The sequence below is a fragment of the Phocoena phocoena genome, chromosome 12 (genome assembly GCF_963924675.1).
Source record: "Phocoena phocoena chromosome 12, mPhoPho1.1, whole genome shotgun sequence".
NCBI classification, from domain to species: Eukaryota; Metazoa; Chordata; class Mammalia; order Artiodactyla; family Phocoenidae; genus Phocoena; species Phocoena phocoena.
Genome location: NC_089230.1, coordinates 48,415,927 through 48,436,423, shown reverse-complemented (window position 1 = coordinate 48,436,423; position 20,497 = coordinate 48,415,927). Strand labels below are relative to the sequence as shown.

Sequence of the window (20,497 nt, the reverse complement as noted above, 5' to 3'; positions counted from 1 at the left end):
TATCTGATAAGTGGTTAATATCTAAAATATATCAGGAAAGCATACAACTCAATTGCAAAAATCATCATCCAATTAAAAAATGGGCAGAGGGACTGAACAGATATTTTTCCAAAGAATAAAATATACAGATGGCCAGCAGGTCCATGAAAAGGTGCTCAACATGACTAATCATCAAGGAAATGCAAATCAAAACCACAGTAAGATATCACCTCACACCTGTTAAAACGGCTACTATCATAAAACAAGACATGACAAATGCTAGTGAGGATGCTGAGAAAACGGAACCCATGTATTCCTCAGAAGATATGTCTCTGTTTCAAAAAGAACATCTAGAATTGGGTTTTCATTTCCTAATAATCAATACCTTAAATTGCAGTTATTAACCCAATTAACTCACGGAAGTTGAATTAATGCTATACTAAATTATGGTACTCTAAAATAGCAAAATTGCACACCAGTAATATTCATACTGATTGAAATAATAATGTTTATGACTTTCAGGGAGTTAAAAATCATATATCAAATGCTTATTCTGGTAGGGCATTATAAACACCAATTTACAGTTAATGGAAAACTGCCAAAATGAAAATCTTAAATAATAAATTTATATTCTAAAGCAAACTTAGGATCATATAGAACTTTTTTGTTCTGTTTATTTATTGATTTATTCAAAAAACATTTATGGGGCGCCTGCTATGTGCCAGGTAGTTATGCTAGGAACTAGGGATAAAAAGACAAGGTCCCTGCCCTTCAAACTGTGCACAGTCTAGTGAGAAGCTCCCATTCTGAAATCAAAGAATTTATGACTAGAAGGGACCTTATAATTCCCTTATTTCACAAATAAGGAAACTGAGACTCATGGCTAGCTTAGCCACTAAGGCAGACACTCAGTTGTGAATAAATCCTGCCTCATGTGTTCTTTGCATCATTCTTTTTCTTATGATTAAGAGTGATGATGTAGTGCTTCCATGTGAGTGAAGCAGAAATATGGAATCGTGGGCAATATATGTAATAATTACCAAATGAGAGACAGAAATATCTAATGGATATGGACAATATATTTAATAATTTAGAGACATAAATCCCTTATAGATGTGATATCATGATAAAGCCCCAATAAGAAACTAAAACACTAAAATAAGAAACTGAAGAACTATAATAAGGGAACATAATATTAAGACTTCTAAGCCATAATTATGATTTTGCCTCTGTTTACTGATCTGTAAAATGGGGATATTAAAATTACTTATTTCATGATTATGAAAATTAAATTAATTAATACTTAAAAGCACTTAGTAAGCCTGGTACCTGGTAAATACTCAGGAAATGTTAGGTATTCTTATGGACAATCATTTCTTAAATGTACAAGTATGCCATATAAAGACAAAAAAAAATCATCTTTCTTTAAGGAATTCTCCTATTATTATGATACTCTTATTTTTCTAGCAACTAGTAAAATGTAACACCAAAATACTTATTTCAGAAAAAATATTTTATATGCATAGTATCTAACAGTATCACCCTCTTCTCTATAAAGACAGATATCACTCCTAAAACTACAGAAAAGACAGATATTAAATTACTAATTTAAATTAATAATTATACTCAATCATAATTCAAATTAATTAAATAATCATTTAGCTCAGTATTCTTAAGATTATAAATCCTAAATATCATTAAGACAATGTTCAACGATGACTTTCAAGTAATCAAAAAGTTTATGCAACTTTTCTCATCTTATATAAAATATCCTTAAACTAATTAACATCTTTGAAATAACATGCATTCTATATATTCGTGAAGCTTTTATATTAATATCAATCACCATCCAATATCATAACAAAATAAATAATGTATTTATGTCCACTTACTGCAATCTCTCTACAAGCCGACATGGATATTCCTGTGCCTTCAATTTGCTTCAATGCATACTCCTTTTCATCTTTTCTGCATATAAACAAAAAAATTATTTTTTTCTACATGTTATTTTCAAATTCAAAACTGTAACTACAAAAACAATGAAATGCACAACTCTCAGTAATATGTAAACACCCTCACTATGCATGCATTGCTTATTATTTCTGATAATACTTCCATTACAATAATGTGAAATACCAAACATATTCATGTCACAATGAAAACACTAGACAGAGCCAAAACACAAAGTACAAAATGGAAACAGAACAGGATACTAAACACAGCACTAGTTTCAAAAAGTAAACAAGCATAAATATAAACTCAAGCATATTATAAGATAATTCTACTGTCTTAATTATCTGGAGTCCATGAAAGCATTCTGTTATAAACATTAATTACAAAAATAAATGACAGATGTAAACTTATATATTTGTTTAAAGTAATTTCACAGTATAAGACCCACTTAATAAATGGGGGAGTTATAGAAGAATGTATTACCCACTAAGACACGCTAGTTTTCACCTAGGACAGGGGACATTCAAAATCCCTAAGACCTCAACCAAAAGCCTTGGAAACACTTCAAAATTGGCCACCAACACCTCATTCTCAAGATATCTAGGAAAAACTCAGTAGTTACAGTGAATTTTCCAATTAATGGAGGTAGAATTAGGAATTCTGGGAAACCCCACTAGTTACCAGGGTGCTTAACCAAGGGAAGACAACAGATCAATAATGGTGATAGGTCCATAAAAATAGTAATAGTATCAGATGAGTGTCTAGTGCAACACTGTATCCTCAGGGTACTGACACCAGAACCAGCCACAGCAAGGCCCCAGCTGAATGTCACAAATGTGATTCCTACCACTGGTTATTCTGACAAGAGGAGTATAATCCATGCCCTCTGAGTTTTGCCTTTTGATTATATTAGAGCCTCAACAGGGTATCACCATGTCATGAAGGTTTTGTCAAATGATAGTACCTAAGTAGTGCTGCATCTGTCCTACTTACCTATTCCTCATTTTCCCCATTCTGTGTTTACTAGCAGATAAAGCAGTTTAAGAGGTTACTCATAATATGCATTTTAAAACATCATTTTACGTGCATTTTGAAGATTTTCACAATCGTCTGTTTTGAGCAAATAACTGAGTTATGGTTACTTTTTCCCACAGTCTGAAAATTATATCCATTTTTCTTCCAATATATGACATTCAGGAAACAATTAAGCAGCATTTTGATAAAGAGAAATTGTACCACATATGTCAACAGGATAGACTGTTATGCAATTATTAAAATGATAATCATGGAGATCATTGGAAACATGGAAAATGTTTACCATATGTTGCTGAGAAAATACATAAATCATACCGTATAAAAATATATACATTTAGACATATGTTGAAGGTGATATAAAAAAAGAAAAAGTTGTGTTAAGATGTAGAAAGTTATGTTAACTACCTTAATGCCAATATTATATTGCCTTTTAAATTAGAATTAGAGGGAAAAAGAAAAAATACAAAATAATTTGATACTCTGAAAACAGTCACCTATTAAAACAATCTTTTGTATTTTCAAAGTGATATCTTAGGCATGTTTTAAAGAGCAAAGTGTTCCTTTTTCTCCATCCTGTTTCCTCCAAACATAAAACTACACGTTTTTCAGACCACCCAGAGGCCACTAAGAAGTGCAAGCAGCAGGTGAAGGTGACTGAATGTAATTAAAGCCAAATATCCCCCCCTCCCTTGAAAGTATGTATGGGTATGTGTGTGAAAGCATTTGTGCCCGAGATGCTTAACACAATGCTTACAATGTAAATTTCATACAATTAATAATTAAATTAACTACCAGGTATCTACTACTAAATATTTAATTGAATAAATTCTTAAAGTTATACATGCTTTCTGACAAAACTTTCATATGAAATTATAATTTTCTTTTAAACAGAAATATTTCAATCCCCAGTTCCCCTAAATGAAGTGCTCCAAAAGCTCAAGTAATTGCGTAGTTTTATTTTTAATACTGTAAAGAATATTACACAATCTGGATAGGTTATTGTTGCTATGGAAACTATAAGATTTCTGCAGTAAGTCAAAAAGTGCAAAATTAACACATCACATTAATGACTTTTGAATTTCACATCCAGGTTGTCAAAAGAATTTGAAAGCCTGAGCAGAATAGACTGAAGCATAGGCCTCTTACTCTGAATTATATGGATAGGATCTAGGAACAAACCCAGTAATTATTTCACTTAATAAGTTTAAATATAACTTCCATCTGCTAAATTAATAAAATACTCAAAGATCTGCAAACTTAAGATTTATCTGCAGCTTTTGCATTGAGAATGAAATAAAGTGCATATATCATTACCAGTTCTCTTGTATATTAACTGTTGGATGATAAGCAATGATGTAGCACCTCTGAGGTTCACCATATGAAAAAGTGGCAGAATCCCAGCGGGCATATGGACTCACTTTCATCACTGTGCTATTTCAATGCTAATCTGTGGTCAGATGCCAATACCTTAGTTATGAAAACTAAAGATTTGTCCTTTCCCACAATGCCCACAAATATTTCAGTGACTGGCACATGGGGCAGAGAAGCCTTACTGCTCTCATCCCATGTGAGAGCCCTTCTCCGGGAGCTCGTGTGAAAATTCATACCCCATGGCTTATATGTTTCAGGCACACATAATATTAAGTATCATAAAGGTATAATTTGTTCTTTTACCTGACAAGGCTGAAAAGGAGGTGAACCTGGCCTCCATGGCTGTGATAACCTGGCTTTTAGAGCCAGCCCAGTTCTTCCCTAAAACTATTTTATTTCTAAATTACTTTTATCTAAATAAAAGAACTTTATTATTTACTATAATAAAGACAGAGCAAAGCCTTCAGGGAAACTGCTTTCTAAATTTTAGTACATATTAGATACTACTGTTAGAGCAACTGCACATTGAAAATAATTAAAGGAGTTTACTAAATAAATCCAGGTGAATTAAAAATAAATTTATAGTATAAACATGGACTTATTTAATATAGAATGTTCTGAATTTAAAGACATTTCTCCTATACATCTGTAGTATGTATCAAAACCATGCCAGCTTCCCTCTCAGCATTCATCACAAAGAAAAACAAGTGTTCAATGGGAACATTATATAACTACAAAATAGAAAAATTAATTTGGCAGAGACTGGGATTCTATTACATTTTCCATCTGAGACACTATGTTCTGGAAAACTCTTGATGCAAGCAATTCTATAGATAGTACAAAAAATAAGAAGCACATATTTGTGCAAATTGTAGAAATCACTGCCTTAAAATGAAAGCATTGTCTCAGGCAGAAAACTAGGCTCAGTGGTAGAATTTAAATGTAATTCAGGGAAGAATTTCTCAAGCCTAAAGACACGGTTTCAGTAGGAACAACTTTTGAATGAACTATTAGGAACTGGTCTGATGAAAAAAATAGTCTTATACCTTTCAAAAATGTCCAAGTTTGATGACCAGCTTCCAGTCACGTTTAGCAAGGTGAAGCACCATTCAGCAGCTCGTATGCACAAGTGTAGTTAAGGTATGGTCAAACCCCACTCGTTACAATCATAATTAGGTCCAAGGCTTTTTGGCTCCTATTAGTAATACTACCAGGTGTCCAGATCAGCCCTGGGCCATCTTTGGTCCCAAGGACCTATGACAGACAAAAAATTTAGAAGAATCTTTTAAGAAAAGATGAAGGAATTCAAGCTCAAGCAAAACCAAGGGGAAAATTTTAGTCTTCTAACTAATAGGGTTAAAATCCTTTTTTGTTTCTAAGGAAAACAGAGGCTCCTTACTATTTTATTTTACATCAAGCAACAAACAAACACAGAGTCAATATTTTATGTTCCGATACTGTGCCAAACTCTGAGGATGAACAAAATTAAAGACTAGCTACCCTAGATATCAGAGTTTACAATCCACCTGGAAAGAGGTTCTGAGTGGAAATATAAACAGATAACTCTGATATGACCCCCTCTGCACCCAAGACGTATGCATAACAGGCACAGAGAGAATGAGATTAGTACTTCTTCTCAGAGCTTTAAGGAAGATAACTACATAGTGATGCCTTTGAGGGAGGAGTTTCCCAGGCAGAAAAGGGACGAGAGGGTCAGAGAGTTCCAGGTAGAAGTAGAGCATGAAAGAAATAAACAGGAAACCGCTGGTATTCAGTATGGCTGGAAGCTGGGGGCATGATGACAAGGTGCAAGAGATGAGGTTAGGTTAGAAAAGTAAAGGGAAGGGACCAAATGAGTTCTGCAAAGAAACTTGTACTTCATATATAAACAGTGTGGAGCAAAAGGTTTTGAGAACAGAGAAGGTACATAACAGATCTTTGCTCAGAGAGATAAATCTGGTAACTACAAACTGGTGGCAGAGCAAGCATCTGGGAGGTTGCTCAAACGTCCAAAGAGAAGATGAGGACTAGATTAGAATAGGCAGAGGAGAACAAATATGGACTCAAAAGACATTCCTAAAAAAAAAAAAAAAATTCCTGCGTCAGAAGTGATATAATTTAGTAACCAGTTTGATTCTCTAGGTGAAGGAAAGGAAGGCTGTGAAGATGGGTGAAGCTTCCACTTTGCTCCAGTGCCAATGATAACGATTAAGCAGAGAAATGATGACATGAATAAATGGAGACCAGGAAATATAAGATTTTATCCTAAAGGCAATGAAAGTTACATATGAAGACTAATCTTATTAGGAAGGACTGCGATTAGAGGTGTGAAAAACAATTAGGAATTACTGCAATGAAAGGGTGAGAAGGAAAGACCCTGGATTAGTATAATAGAATGTTAGCTTCCAAAAGGGGCTCGCGACAATCCTGTTACAACCTCCTCATGAAGATGAAGTTAGGCCATCAGCCAGAAGCAGAGCTCAGATGAAATCTTCCAAATGCAACATTCTCCATAACAGAATGGTAACTAACAAGACTGGAGAAAAGAAGAAATACTTGTGACAGTCATTTTTAAAGAGGAATTGGCAGGACCAAATGAACAAATAATGAAAATCAAGAAGGCTGAATCAAAGATAAGTCTGGGGTTCTGGCTTGGTTGATGGGGAGGATGATACTATTGAGAACAAAACTCAGGTCACATCTCAGAAGGTTCTTCAGCTTGTAAATGATTCCTTCAGATAGAAAGAAAATCTAACCAAAAATACCTGAGAAGTTCAAAAAGAAGATGCCCTGAAGATGTTACCAGGCTTATTGTGGTGATTTCACAATACATACAAATATTGAATCATTACAATTTTTTACACCTGAAACTAATATAATGTTATATGTCAATTACACCTTGATTTTTTTAAAAAAAGATGTTTACTGAGGGCCTGCCATAGGAGTTTCAGATTTAAAGGATTTGAGCTTACAAACATGATATTGGATTGGAGGAAGTAGCACGTAGATAAATAACTTTTTTGGTAGCCAGGACAGAAGTTGAGGCAACATGGGAAGGAGGAAAGGAGAACAAGAGAGAGGGAAAAAAAGAAGAAAGAACAATTTCTGAACACTTCTCTCTCACATCCCTTAAGAAGACAAACAATTCTATGAATTCGTCCTTTAAGTTTTCTTTTCTAAACCTTAAGACTAGAATTCAAATTAATGGAATCATCAGAAATATAGTACTCAAGATGGCACAGTATGACCATCTACAGATTTTATAACCAGGTGTTACCAATAAGACTTTATTCAAACAATATGAAGCCTGAGTCTTGCCAACTTTTTTTTTTTTTTTTGCAGTTTTTTAAGATTGAAGTACAGCTGATTTACAATGTGTCAGGTGTACAGCAAAGAGATACAGTTATGCACATATATAATCTTTTTCAGGTTCCTTTCCCTTATAGGTTATTACAAGATACTGAATATAGTTCCCTGTGCTATAACAGTAGGTCCTTGTTCTTTATCAATTTTATATATAGTAGTGTGTATCTGTTACTCCCAAATCCCTAACTTATCCGTCCCCCCTTTATGTCTGTGAGTCTATCTCTGTTTTGTAATTGTATGGTATTTGTCTTTCTCTGACATACTTCACTTAGTATGATAATCTCTAGGTACATTCATTTTGTTGCAAATGCCATTATTTCATTCTTTTTCATGGCTGAGTAATATTCCACTGTGTATATATACCACATCTTCTTTATCCATTCACCTGTTGATGGACATTTAGGTTGCTTCCATGTCTTGGCTACTGTAAATAGTGCTATGAATATTGGGGTACATATATCTTTTCAAATTAGAGTTTTCTCCAGATATATGCCCAAGAGAGGGACTGCAGGATCATGTGCCAACTCTATTTTTAGTTTTTCAAGGAACCTCCATACTGTTCTCCATAGTGGCTGCACCAATTTACATTCCCACACCAACAGTGTAGGAGGTTTCCTTTTTCTCCACACCCTCTCCAGCATTTGTTATTTGTAGACTTTCTGTTTTTTTTTGGCTATGCCACACAGCATGTAGGATCTTAGCTCCCCAATCAGGGATCAAACCCATGGCCCCTGCAGTGAGTGGAAGCACGGAGTCCTAACCACTGGACTGCCAGGGAATTCCTGTAGACTTTTTAATGACAGCCATTCTGCCTGGTGTGAGATGATACCTCATTATAATTTCAACTTGCATTTCTCTAATAATTAATGATACTGAGCATCTTTTCATGTGCCTGTTGGCCATCTGTATGTCTTCTTTGCAGAAATGTCTATTTAGGTCTTCTGCCCATTTTTTTATTGAGTTGCTTCTATTTTATTTATATTAAGTTGCATGAACTATTTGTATATTTTGGAAATTAATCCCTTGTCAGTATCACTGTTTGCAAATATTTTCTCTCAGTCCGAAGGCTGTCTTTTCATTTTGTTTATGGTTTCTTTTGCTTTGCAAATGCTTTTAAGTTTAACTAGGTCCCATTTGTTTATTTTTTGGGTTTATTTTCCATTACTCTCAGAGATGGATCTAAAAAAATATTGCTGTGATTTACATCAAAGAGTGTTCTGCCTTTGTTTTCTTCTAGGAGTTTTATAGTGTCCACTCTTACATTTAAGTCCATACTCCATTTTGAGTTTATTTTGGTATATGGTACTAGAGAATGTTCTAATTTTATTCTTTTACATCTAGCTGTCCAGTTTTCCCAGCACCACTTACTGAAGAGACTGTCTTTTCTCCATTCTATGTTCTTGCCTCCTTTGTCATAGATTAATTGACCACAAGTGCGTGGGTTTACTTCTGTCCTTTCTATCCCGTTCCATTGAGCTATGTATCTGCTTTTGTGCCAGTACCATCCTGATTTGATTACTGCAGCTTTGTAGTACAGTCCAAAGTGAGGCAATGTGATTCCTCCAGCTCTGTTCTTTCTTCTAAAGATTGTTTTTGCTATTCGGGGTCTTTTGTGTTTCCACACAAATTAAAAAATTTTTTGTTCCAGTTCTGTGAAAAATGTCACTGGTAATTTGAAAGGGACTGCATTGAATCTGTAGATTGCTTTGGGTAGTATAGTCATTTTCACAATATTGATTCTTCTAATCTAAGAACATGGTATATCTCTCCATCTGTTTGTGTCATCTTCAATTTCTTTCATCAGTGTCTTACAGTTTTCAGAGTACAGGTCTTTTGCCTCCTTAGGTAGGTTTATTCCTAGGTATTTTATTCTTTTTGATGTGATAGTAAATGGGATTGTTTCCTTAATTTCTCTTTCTGATATGTTGTTGTTAGTGTATAGAAATGCAACAGATTTTTGTGTATTAATTTTGTATCCAGCAACGTGATTGAATTCATTGATGAGCTCAAGTAGTTTTCTGGTGGCATCTTTAGGATTTTCTATGTCTAGTATCATGTCATCTGCAAACAGTGACAGTTTTACTTCTTCCTTTCCAACTTGGATTTCTTTTATTTCGTTTTCTTTTCAGATTGCTGTGCTTAGGACTTCCAAAACCATGTTGAGTAAACATGGCAACAGTGGGCATCCTTGTCTTACTCCTGATCTTTGAGGGAATGCTTTCAGCTTTTCACCACTGAGTATGATGTTAGCCGTGGGTTTGTCAATAATTGTTTTCTTCAAGAAGAATGCTGCCATAAATCAATGTTAAATCACTTTTGCTTAATATATGATGATTTGCCTTAGCAGATAAAGAGGCTTCCATATCACATAGAAAATAAGAATAAAGCATTCTTGGGGGTGGGGCTAATGGCGGACTCTGGGAGGGCTCACGCCAAGGAGTACTTCCAGGAACTTCTGCTGCCAGTGTTCTTGTCCTCACAGTAAGCCACAGCCACACCCCCTCCCACCTCTGCAGGAGACCCTCCAATACTAGCAGTTTTTCAGGGGAGAAAAAGCTCATATTTGAAAATGAAGCACAGATATCTTCAGCTTCTCCAGTGAACAGAGCAACTGAAATCAGATCTTATAATAAGAGTACTCTTAAAATCATAACAGGTATTCTGATAGAGGTAAAAAAATAAAAATAGCCTGGGTCAGAAGATCTTTGTAAAATTTAAACAATTCTTCCACAAATATTCTTCAAACCAAAAAGAAAAGAAATTTTCCGACCAGATAGCAGACAGCAGAAGCAAGAAGAACTACAATCCTGCAGCCTGTGGAACAAAAACCACATTCACAGGAAGAGAGACAAGATGAAAATGCAGAGGGCTATGTACCAGATGAAGGAACAAGATAAAACCCCAGAAAAACAACTAAATGATATGGTGATAGGCAATCTTCCAGAAAAAGAATTCAGAATAATGGTAGTAAAGATGATCCAGGACCTCAGGAAAAGAATGGAGGCAAAGATCGAGAAGATGCAAGAAATGTTTAACAAAGACCTAGAAGAATTAAAGAACAAACAAACAGAGATGAACAATACAATAACTGAAATGAAAACTACACTAGAAGGAATCAATAGCAAAATAACTGAGGCAGAAGAACGGATAAGTGACCTGGAAGACAGAATGGTGGAATTCACTGCTGTGGAACAGAATAAAGAAAAAAGAATGAAAAGAAATGAAGACAGCCTAAGAGACCTCTGGTACAACATTAAACACAACAACATTCGCATTATATGGGTCCCAGAAGGAGAAGAGAGAGAGAAAAGACCAGAGAAAATATTTGAAGAGATTATAGTCGAAAACTTCCCTAACATGGGAAAGGAAATAGCCACCAAAGTCCAGGAAGCACAGAGAGTCCCATACAGGATAAAACCAAGGAGAAACACATCAAGACACATAGTAATCAAACTGGCAAAAATTAAATACAAAGAAAAATTACTGAAAGCAGCAAGGCAAAAACAACAAATAACATACAAAGGAACTCCCATAAGGTTAACAGCTGATTTCTCAGCAGAAACTCTACAAGCCAGAATGGAGTGGCATGACATATTTAAAGTGGTGAAAGGTAAGAACCTAAAACCAAGATTACTCTACCCGGCAAGGATCTCATTCAGATTCGATGGAGAAATCAAAAGCTTCACAGACAAGCACAAGCTAAGAGAATTCAGCACCACCAAATCAGCTCTACAACAAAGGCTAAAGGAACTTCTCTAACTGGGAAACACAAAAGAAGAAAAGAACCTACAAAAACACACCCAAAACAATTAAGAAAATGGTCATAGGAACATACATATCGATAATTACCTTAAACGTGAATTATTAAATGCTCCAACCAAAAGACACAGGCTTGCTGAATGGATACAAAAACAAGACCCATACATATGCTGCCTACAAGAGACTCACTTCAGACCTAGGGACACATACAGACTGAAAATGAGAGGATGGAAAACGATATTCCATGCATATGGAAATCAAAGAAAGCTTGAGCAGCAATACTTATATCAGATAAAATAGACTTTAAAATAAAGAATGTTACAAGAGACAAGGAAGGACATGTAACGATCAAAGGATCAATTCAAGAAGAAGATATAACAATTATAAATATACAACATAGGAGTACCTCAATACATAAGGCAACTGCTAACAGCTCTAAAAGAGGAAATCAACAGTAACACAATAATAGTGGGGCACTTTAACACCTGACTTACACCAATGGACAGATCATCTAAACAGAAAATTAATAAGGAAACAGGAGCTTTAAATGACACAATAGACCGGATAGATTTAATTGATCTTTACAGGACATACTATCCAAAAACAGCAGATTACACTTTCTTCTCAAGTGCACATAGAACATTCTCCAGGATAGATTACATCTTGGGTCACAAATCAAGCCTCAGTAAATTTAAGAAAACTGAAATCATATCAAGCATCTTTTCTGACCACAATGCTATGAGATTAGAAATGAATTACAGGGGATAAAAACATAAAAAACACAAACACATGGCGGCTAAACAATACGTTACTAAATAACCAAGAGATCACTGAAGAAATCAAAGAGGAAATCAAAAAATACCTAGAGACAAATGACAATGAAAGCACAATGATCCAAAACCTATGGGATGTGGCAAAAGCAGTTCTAAGAGGGAAGTTTATAGCAATACAAGCCTACCTCAAGAAACAAGAAACATCTCATATAAACGAACTAATCTTACACCTAAAGGAACTAGAGAAAGCAGAACAAACAAAACCCAAAGTTAGCAGAATGAAAGATATCAGAAAGATCACAGCAGAAACAAATGAAATAGAAACAAAGAAAACAATAGCAAAGATCAATAAAACTAAAACCTGGTTCTTTGAGAAGATAAACAAAATTGATAAACCAATAGCCAGACTCATCAAGAAAAAGAGGGAGAGAACTCAAATCAATAAAATTAGAAATGAAAAAGCAGAAGTTACAACAGACACCCCAGAATTACAGAGCATCCTAAGAGCAACTCTACGCCAATAAAATGGACAACCTGGAAGAAATGGACAAATTCTTAGAAAAGTATAACCTTCCAAGACTGAACCAGGAAGAAATAGAAAATATGAACAGACCAATCACAAGTAATGAAATTGAAACTGTGATTAAAAACCTTCCAACAAACAAAAGTCCAGGACCAGACGGCTTCACAGGTGAATTCTATCAAACATTTAGAGAAGAGCTAACACCCATCCTCCTCAAACTCTTCCAAAGAATTGCAGAGGAAGGAATATTCCCAAACACGTTCTATGAGGCCCCCATCACCCTGATACCAAAAGACAAAGATACTACATAAAAAGAAAATTACAGGGCTTCCCTGGTGGCGCAGTGGTTGAGAGTCCGCCTGCCGATGCAGGGGACGCGGGTTCGTGCCCCGGTCCGGGAAGATCCCACATGCCGCGGAGCGGCTGGGCCCGTGAGCCATGGCCGCTGGGCCTGCGCGTCCGGAGCCTGTGCTCCGCGGCGGGAGAGGCCACAGCATTGAGAGGCCCGCATAACGCAAAAAAAAAAAAAAAGAAAATTACAGACCAATATCACTGATGAACATAGATGCAAAAATCCTCAACAAAATGCTAGCAAACAGAATCCAACAACACATTAAAAGGATCACACACCATGATCAAGTGGGATTTATCCCAGGGATGCAAGGATTCTTCAATATACGCAAATAAATAAACGTGAGACACCATATTAACAAACTGAAGAATAAAAACCATATGATAATCTCAATAGATGCAGAAAAAGCTTCTGACAAAATTCGACACCCATTTATGACAAAAGAACTCTAGAAAGCGGGCGTAGAGGGAACCCACCCCAACATAATAAAGGCCATATACGACAAACCCACAGCAAACATCATTCTCAATGGTGAAACTGAAAGCATTTCCTCTAAGATCAAGAACAAGACAAGGATGTCCACTCTCACCATTATTGTTCAACATAGTTGTGGAAGGCCTAGCCACGGCAATCAGAGAAGAAAAAGAAATAAAAGGAAAACAAATTGGAAAAGAAGACATAAAACTGTCACTGTTTGCAGATGACATGATACTATACATAGAGAATCCTAAACATGCCACCAGAAAACTACTAGAGCTAATCAATGAATTTGGTAAAGTTGCAGGATACAAAATTAATGCACAAAAATCTCTTGCATTCCTAAACACTAGTGATGAAAAATGTGAAAGAGAAATTAAGGAAACACTCCCATTTACCACTGCAACAAAAAGAATAAAATACCTAGGAATAAACCTACCTAGGGAGACAAAAGACCTGTATGCAGAAAACTATAAGACACTGATGAAAGAAATTAAAGATGATACCAACAGATGGCGAGATATACAATGCTCTTGGATTGGAAGAATCAATATTGTGAAAATGACTATACTACCCAAAGCAATCTACAGATTCAATGCAATCCCTATCAAACTACCAATGGCATTTCTTAGAGAACTAGAACAAAAATCTTAAACTTTGTATGGAGACACAAAAGCCCCCAAATAGCCAAAGCAGTCTTGAGGGGAAAAAAATGGAGCTGGAGGAATCAGACTCCCTGACTTCAGACTATACTACAAAGCTACAGTAATCAAGACAATATGGTACTGGCACAAAATCAGAAACATAGATCAATGGAACAGGATAGAAAGCCCAGAGATAAACCCACACACCTATGGTCAACTAATCTATGACAAAGGAGGCAAGGATATACAATGGAGAAAAGACAGTCTCTTCAATAAGTGGTGCTGGGAAAACTGGACAGCTACATGTAAAAGAATGAAATTAGAACACTCCCTAACACTATACACAAAAATAAACTTAAAATGGATTCAAGACCTAAATGTAAGACCGGACACAATAAAGCTCTTAGAGGAAAACACAGGAAGAACACCCTTTGACAGAAATCACAGCAAGATCTTTTTTGATCCCCCTCCTACAGTAATGGAAATTAAAACAAAAATAAACAAATGGGACCTAATGAAACGTAAAAGCTTTTGTACAGCAAAGGAAACCATAAACAAGATAAAAAGACAACACTCAGATGGGAGAAAATATTTGCAAACGAATCAACAAAGGATTAATCTCCAAAATATATAAACAGCTCATGCAGCTCAATATTAGAAAAACAAACAACCCAATCCAAAAATGGGCAGAAGATCTAAATAGACATTTCTCCAAAGAAGACATACTGATGGCCAAGAAGCACATGAAAGGCTGCTCAACATCATTAATTATTAGAAAAATGCTAATTAAAACTACAATGAGGTATCACCTCACTCCAGTTAGACTGTGCATCACCAGAAAATCTACAAATAACAAATGCTGGAGAGGGTGTGGAGAAAAGGGAACCCTCTTGCACTGTTGGTGGAAATGTAAATTGATACAGCCACTATGGAGAACAGTATGGAGGTTATTTAAAAAACTGAAAATAGAATTACCATATGACCCAGCAATCCCACTACTGGGCATATACCCAGAGAAAACCATAATTCAAAATGACACATGCACCCCAATGTTCATTGCTACACTGTTTACAATGGCCAGGTCATGGAAGCAACCTAAATGCCCATCAATAGACGAATGGGTAAAGAAGTAGTGGTACATATATACAATGGAATACTACTCAGCCATAAAAAGGAATGAAATTGTAGAGAATTGTCATTTGTAGAGACACGGATGAATCTAAAGACTGTAATACAGAGTGAAGTAAGTCAGAAAGAGAAAAACAAATATTGTATATTAACGCATATATGTGGAACCAGGAAAAATGGTACAGATGAACCAGTCTGCAGGGCAGAAATTGAGACATAGATGTAAAGAACAAACGCATGGACACCAAGGGGGGAAAGTGGCGGGGGGTGTGATGAATCGGGAAATTGGGATTGACATATATACACTAATATGTATAAAATGGATAATATACGAACCTGCTGTATAAAAAAATAAATTCAAAAATTCAAATTTCTAAAAAGAGGAAAAAAAGAATAAAACAATACGGAATAACAATTTTGAAAAACAAAAACCAAAAATATCATTTAGCTTTACGTTGGTAATTCTGAATTATTCAATATCATGAACTCTATATTCACTCAGCCTAGCAGCAATGATTCCTTATTTGGGGACTCTTTTCTTTATTATACAATACCATAATGTTTTTTAACTTATCATGAAATTTTCCAAAAATGAAGAAACAAAAAATCAAAATAAATGACAGTGATACTCTATGTAACTCTCACACAGCTTCAACAATTATCAATACGTGGCCAATCTTATTTCTACTGCCTCCACTTTTCTTGATTATTTTGAAACAAAACCCAGACACCATATCATTTGCCATAACAATTCAATACCATAGCATTTTTAATTAGCAGGATTTTTTCATTTAAATGACAATAGCCCTTTAAAAGTAATTCTGAAATATTGAAAATCTTGTACCAGAGGATACTGTTATTATTTTGTATTCCCCTTATTAACGAATAATGTCAAATAACACTAGCACCTTCTTTATGCTTTCATCTACCATATATTTCATCTACTCGTTCTCTATCACCAAAGTACAGTAATAGTCTCCCTTATTCAAGTTCACTATCTTCTTGCAACATGGAAATCTGACAGTTTATCTTTTTGCCTTCATTCTTTAGAAAGACTGCTTTTTATTTAGTCTCTTTTCTTAAAAACTAATTTATTAATTAATATATCTTTCTCTAAAAAACAATCTTCATTTTATAATATTTCTTTTATTCAGAATTCTAATTCAGATAAACATTTACTGTTTTAAAAGCTCTAAAATAATAAAATTCCAGAAACTCCTATTATGGCAAATTCTTATTGCTCAGTCAGAAGTGATTTTAATTAAAACAAACATATCTGCAGTAATGCTTTAAGAATTCAGGTATCAAAAGTGTTAAGTTTAGGGCTTCCCTGGTGGTGCAGTGGTTGAGAGTCCACCTGCCGATGCAGGGGACGTGGGTTCGTGTCCCGGTCTGGGAAGATCCCACATGCCGCGGAGCGGCTGCGCCCGTGAGCCATGGCCGCTGAGCCTGCGCGTCCGGAGCCTGTGCGCCGCAACGGGAGAGGCCACAACAGTGAGAGGCCCGCGTACCGCAAAAAAAAAAAAAGTTCACCAGAAAGCAACGATCTCCTTCTAGGAGGGAAGGAGAAAAATATAAATATTTTGTCATTCTCTAGTCTAGCACTATCAGATCAGATAGAACTAGATCATCAACCTGCTCCTTTAGGTACACTTTCAGATTTCAGTCTTCATGAAATCATCTCAAATCATAAGTATCAATGAAAAAACAAATACTCAAAAAAGAAATCCACAAGTCAAGATATCAAAATCAACACTTAAAATTTAAATATATACTAGTTTTTCACCATAGTCCTGAAAGTTCAGCCAAACCTATACCACTGAGAAATCTTTTTTTTTTTTTTTGCGGTACGCGGGCCTCTCACTGCTGTGGCCTCTCCCGTTGCGGCGCACAGGCTCCGGACGCGCAGGCTCAGCGGCCATGGCTCACGGGTGCAGCCGCTCTGCGGCATGTGGGATCCTCCCGGACCGGGGGCACGAACCCGCGTCCCCTGCATCGGCAGGCGGACTCTCAACCACTGCACCACCAGGGAAGCCCAGGAATCTTCTTTCGATAAAGTTTAAGCTATTACATGTTTTTCTTGGCTGATCTTAAGTACTATGATAACAGAGAATGTGATACTGTGATATAATAAGAAAACATATCGTGGGGTCTTCCTCAAGGGTTCCTCGCTCACAACTCCTAAAATCCTTGTAATTTCCTAAGTGATTAGAGCATATGAGCATCTTTTATTATAATATTTGTTTTTTATTCCTGGAATAGCTTCAGAAGGATAAAAATAAAAGAAGCTCTTTTGTTATTCATAACAAGCCCCTTTCAACCCACCTGAGTTTATGTTAATGAAGTGACTTTTGGAAAGTCCCTAGAGAACCACTTGATGGGGACTGGTTGCCTGGGGAACAAACCAAGTAATCAGAACTTTCAGCATGCCCACCACCACCCCAACCCCAAATGGGGCCCTGGGGATTTAATTATTCACCAATGGTCAAGGATTTAATCAATCATGCCTACATAACGAAGCCTCCATAAAAATCCCTGAAGTACAGAATTCAGAGAGCTTCTGGGTTGGTGAACAAGAACACATCCACGTGCTGGGATGGTGGTACACCCCAAAACTCCACAGGGACAGAAGCTCTTGTGCTTGGGACCCTTCTGGACATAGACCTAGCCCTATATATTCTTCATCTGACTGTTCATTTGTATCCTTTAATATATCCTTTGTTATAAAACAGTAATCTAGTAAGTAAACTGTAAATGACTGAACCTGAGGAAGGGGTTGTGGGAACCTTCAATTTGTAGCTGAGTCCGAGGTTGTGGGCAACCTGGGGGACCCAACACTTGCCACTGGCATCTGAAGTGAGGGGCAGTCTTGTGGGACTGAGCCTTTAACCTGTGGGGTCGAAACTGAGTTAAATTGTAGGATACCCAGCTGGTGTCAGAGAATTGACCAGTATGGGGAAAAAAACCTGTACATCTCTGGTGTCAGAAGTAATTTGGGAAGTGTTGGGTGTAAGGGGAGTTGTGAATAGAGGGATAAACAGAGTTTTTCCTTTCAGATAGTCTATTTCCTAATATATAAGTATCCTTGCTAGAATCCAAACCATTTGAACCATTATAATCCACAATCACTGAAATACACTTGAAAAAGCAAATTCCTTTAAATGACTTTACTTGAAACTTTAATCAACATGACACATATCATAAAGTAAAAAGTCAGCTATTAGCTATAAAGAATTAATTTTTTTTAGAAGTTTCCATATAGGTTAACCTGGATTAGTCTGTATAAAAATTCAGGTAAACCTAATGTTGTCAGATGATCCATTTCATAGGAATATCAACCTAAGATCAAATTCTAGTCACTAAAAAGCTAAAAAACAAGAAGTTAGGAAAATAAAGCTGTTGCCCAGACAAGAACAAAGATAAATACCAATAATAGGGACTTCCCTGGTGGCACAGTGGTTAAGAATCCGCCTGCCAATGCAGGGGACACAGGTTTGAGCCCTGGTCCGGGAAGATGCCACATGCTGCCGAGCAACTAAGCCCGTGCGCCACAACTACTGAGCCTGCACTCCAGAGCCCATGAGCCACAACTACTGAGCCTGCGCTCTAGAGCCCACGGTACAACTACTGAGCCTGCACTCTAGAGCCCACGGTACAACTACTGAGCCTACGCTCTAGAGCCCACGGTACAACTACTGAGCCTGCACTCTAGAGCCTGTATGCCACAAGTACTGAAGCCCGTGCACCTAGAGCCCGTGCTCCGCTGCAAGAGAAGCCACTGCAATGAGAAGCCCGCACACCACAACAAAGAGTAGCCCCTGCTCGCCGCAACTAGAGAAAGCCCGCATGCAGCAATGAAGACCCAATGAAGCCGAAAATAAATAAAATAAATAAATTTATTAAAAAACAATAATAATGAATCAAGTCATAATTTGACAAAAAAAGCATTTTTATTTTATCATTTAATCACCTTTAAAACATAAAAATTTATGCTATCCAGTACCACAACACATTTATAATAAGAGTTATAAAAATAGCTACATTTATATAGTACTTAGTATAAGGTAGGTATCGTTCTTTGAGCCTCAACCACATTAACTCTTTTAATCCTCACAACGTGCTAGGAAGCAAGTACTATACTCTCTCCATTGTACAGATGAGGACACTAAAAGCAGAGAGGTTAGATCACTCTAGGTCACACAGCTAGTTAAGGGGCAGATCCAAGATTCACCAGGATCTAGGAAGCCTGGCTCCAGAGTCTGTACTTTTGGTCACTACAGCTTCACTTCTTCTTATCCCCCTTCTGCCAAAGGGAATAGCACGTGTCAAGGCTCAGAGGCAAAAGAGAACGATGAATTTGAAGTTTGGTAAAGCTGTTTTAGAATAGGGGAAAGCAAGTTAAAGCTGAATGAAAAGAAGGCAGGGCCAGTTCAAACAGGAACAGGTAAGCCACATGAAGGAAACTGGACTTCATCCCAAGCAGAAAAGGATTTTAATCAATCTGTGTTTTTGTGAATAGTTTGGAGGTGAAGAGGGAACAAGGAGACTAACATTAAAAGGCCTTTGCAGTAATTTAAGAGATGACTACAGTCTAAATTAGAATGGTGGCAGAAGAAATAAAAAGTAGATGGAACTGAAAGATAATTAGGAAACAGTATCAACAGAACATGTGGTTAAGAAACAAGAGAAAGTAAAGCAAAAATGATTCTCACTTTTTGACTTGGACAACTGGGTGACAGTGGTGCCATTCACTGAGCTAAAAAGAACAGACTGGGGAAGTTTTTGTAAATTGAAGTTGAGAGGACTTGTTTAAATGGAGATGTCGAAAAGGCATTTGGATAAACCTAGAGCTTAGAAGGAAGATGTGGGCTAGAGACAGAGAGTGAAAAAATTTAGAAATGAAACTCATGACAATAGCAGAGAGGACAGAAACCTGAAGAACATCATTTAAGGAGAAGAACCTCCACAGTATTAACAGTGTATACTACACTACATGATGCTTAACACTGCTCAGTGGTTTCTAATTATGTTACTTTATTCTGGTCTTCCCAACACAAACGTCACTGAAAGCAAGGACTCCTTCTATTAGGGCTTTGCAACTCCACAGCTTTTAACATATCAATGGCTAGTTGTGGGG

General features: G+C 36.5%; 1 protein-coding gene across 2 annotated transcripts in view; it reads right to left on the bottom strand.

Annotated features, from left to right (window-relative positions):
• Positions 1-20,497, bottom strand: part of CDK19 (cyclin dependent kinase 19) — a 177,091-nt gene that overhangs the window by 114,961 nt on the left and 41,633 nt on the right. For both annotated transcript variants that reach the window (XM_065888713.1, XM_065888714.1), the window contains exon 2: positions 1,872-1,947. In XM_065888713.1, coding sequence (XP_065744785.1) covers positions 1,872-1,947 — 76 coding nt within the window. The remainder of the gene's footprint in view (positions 1-1,871; positions 1,948-20,497) is intronic.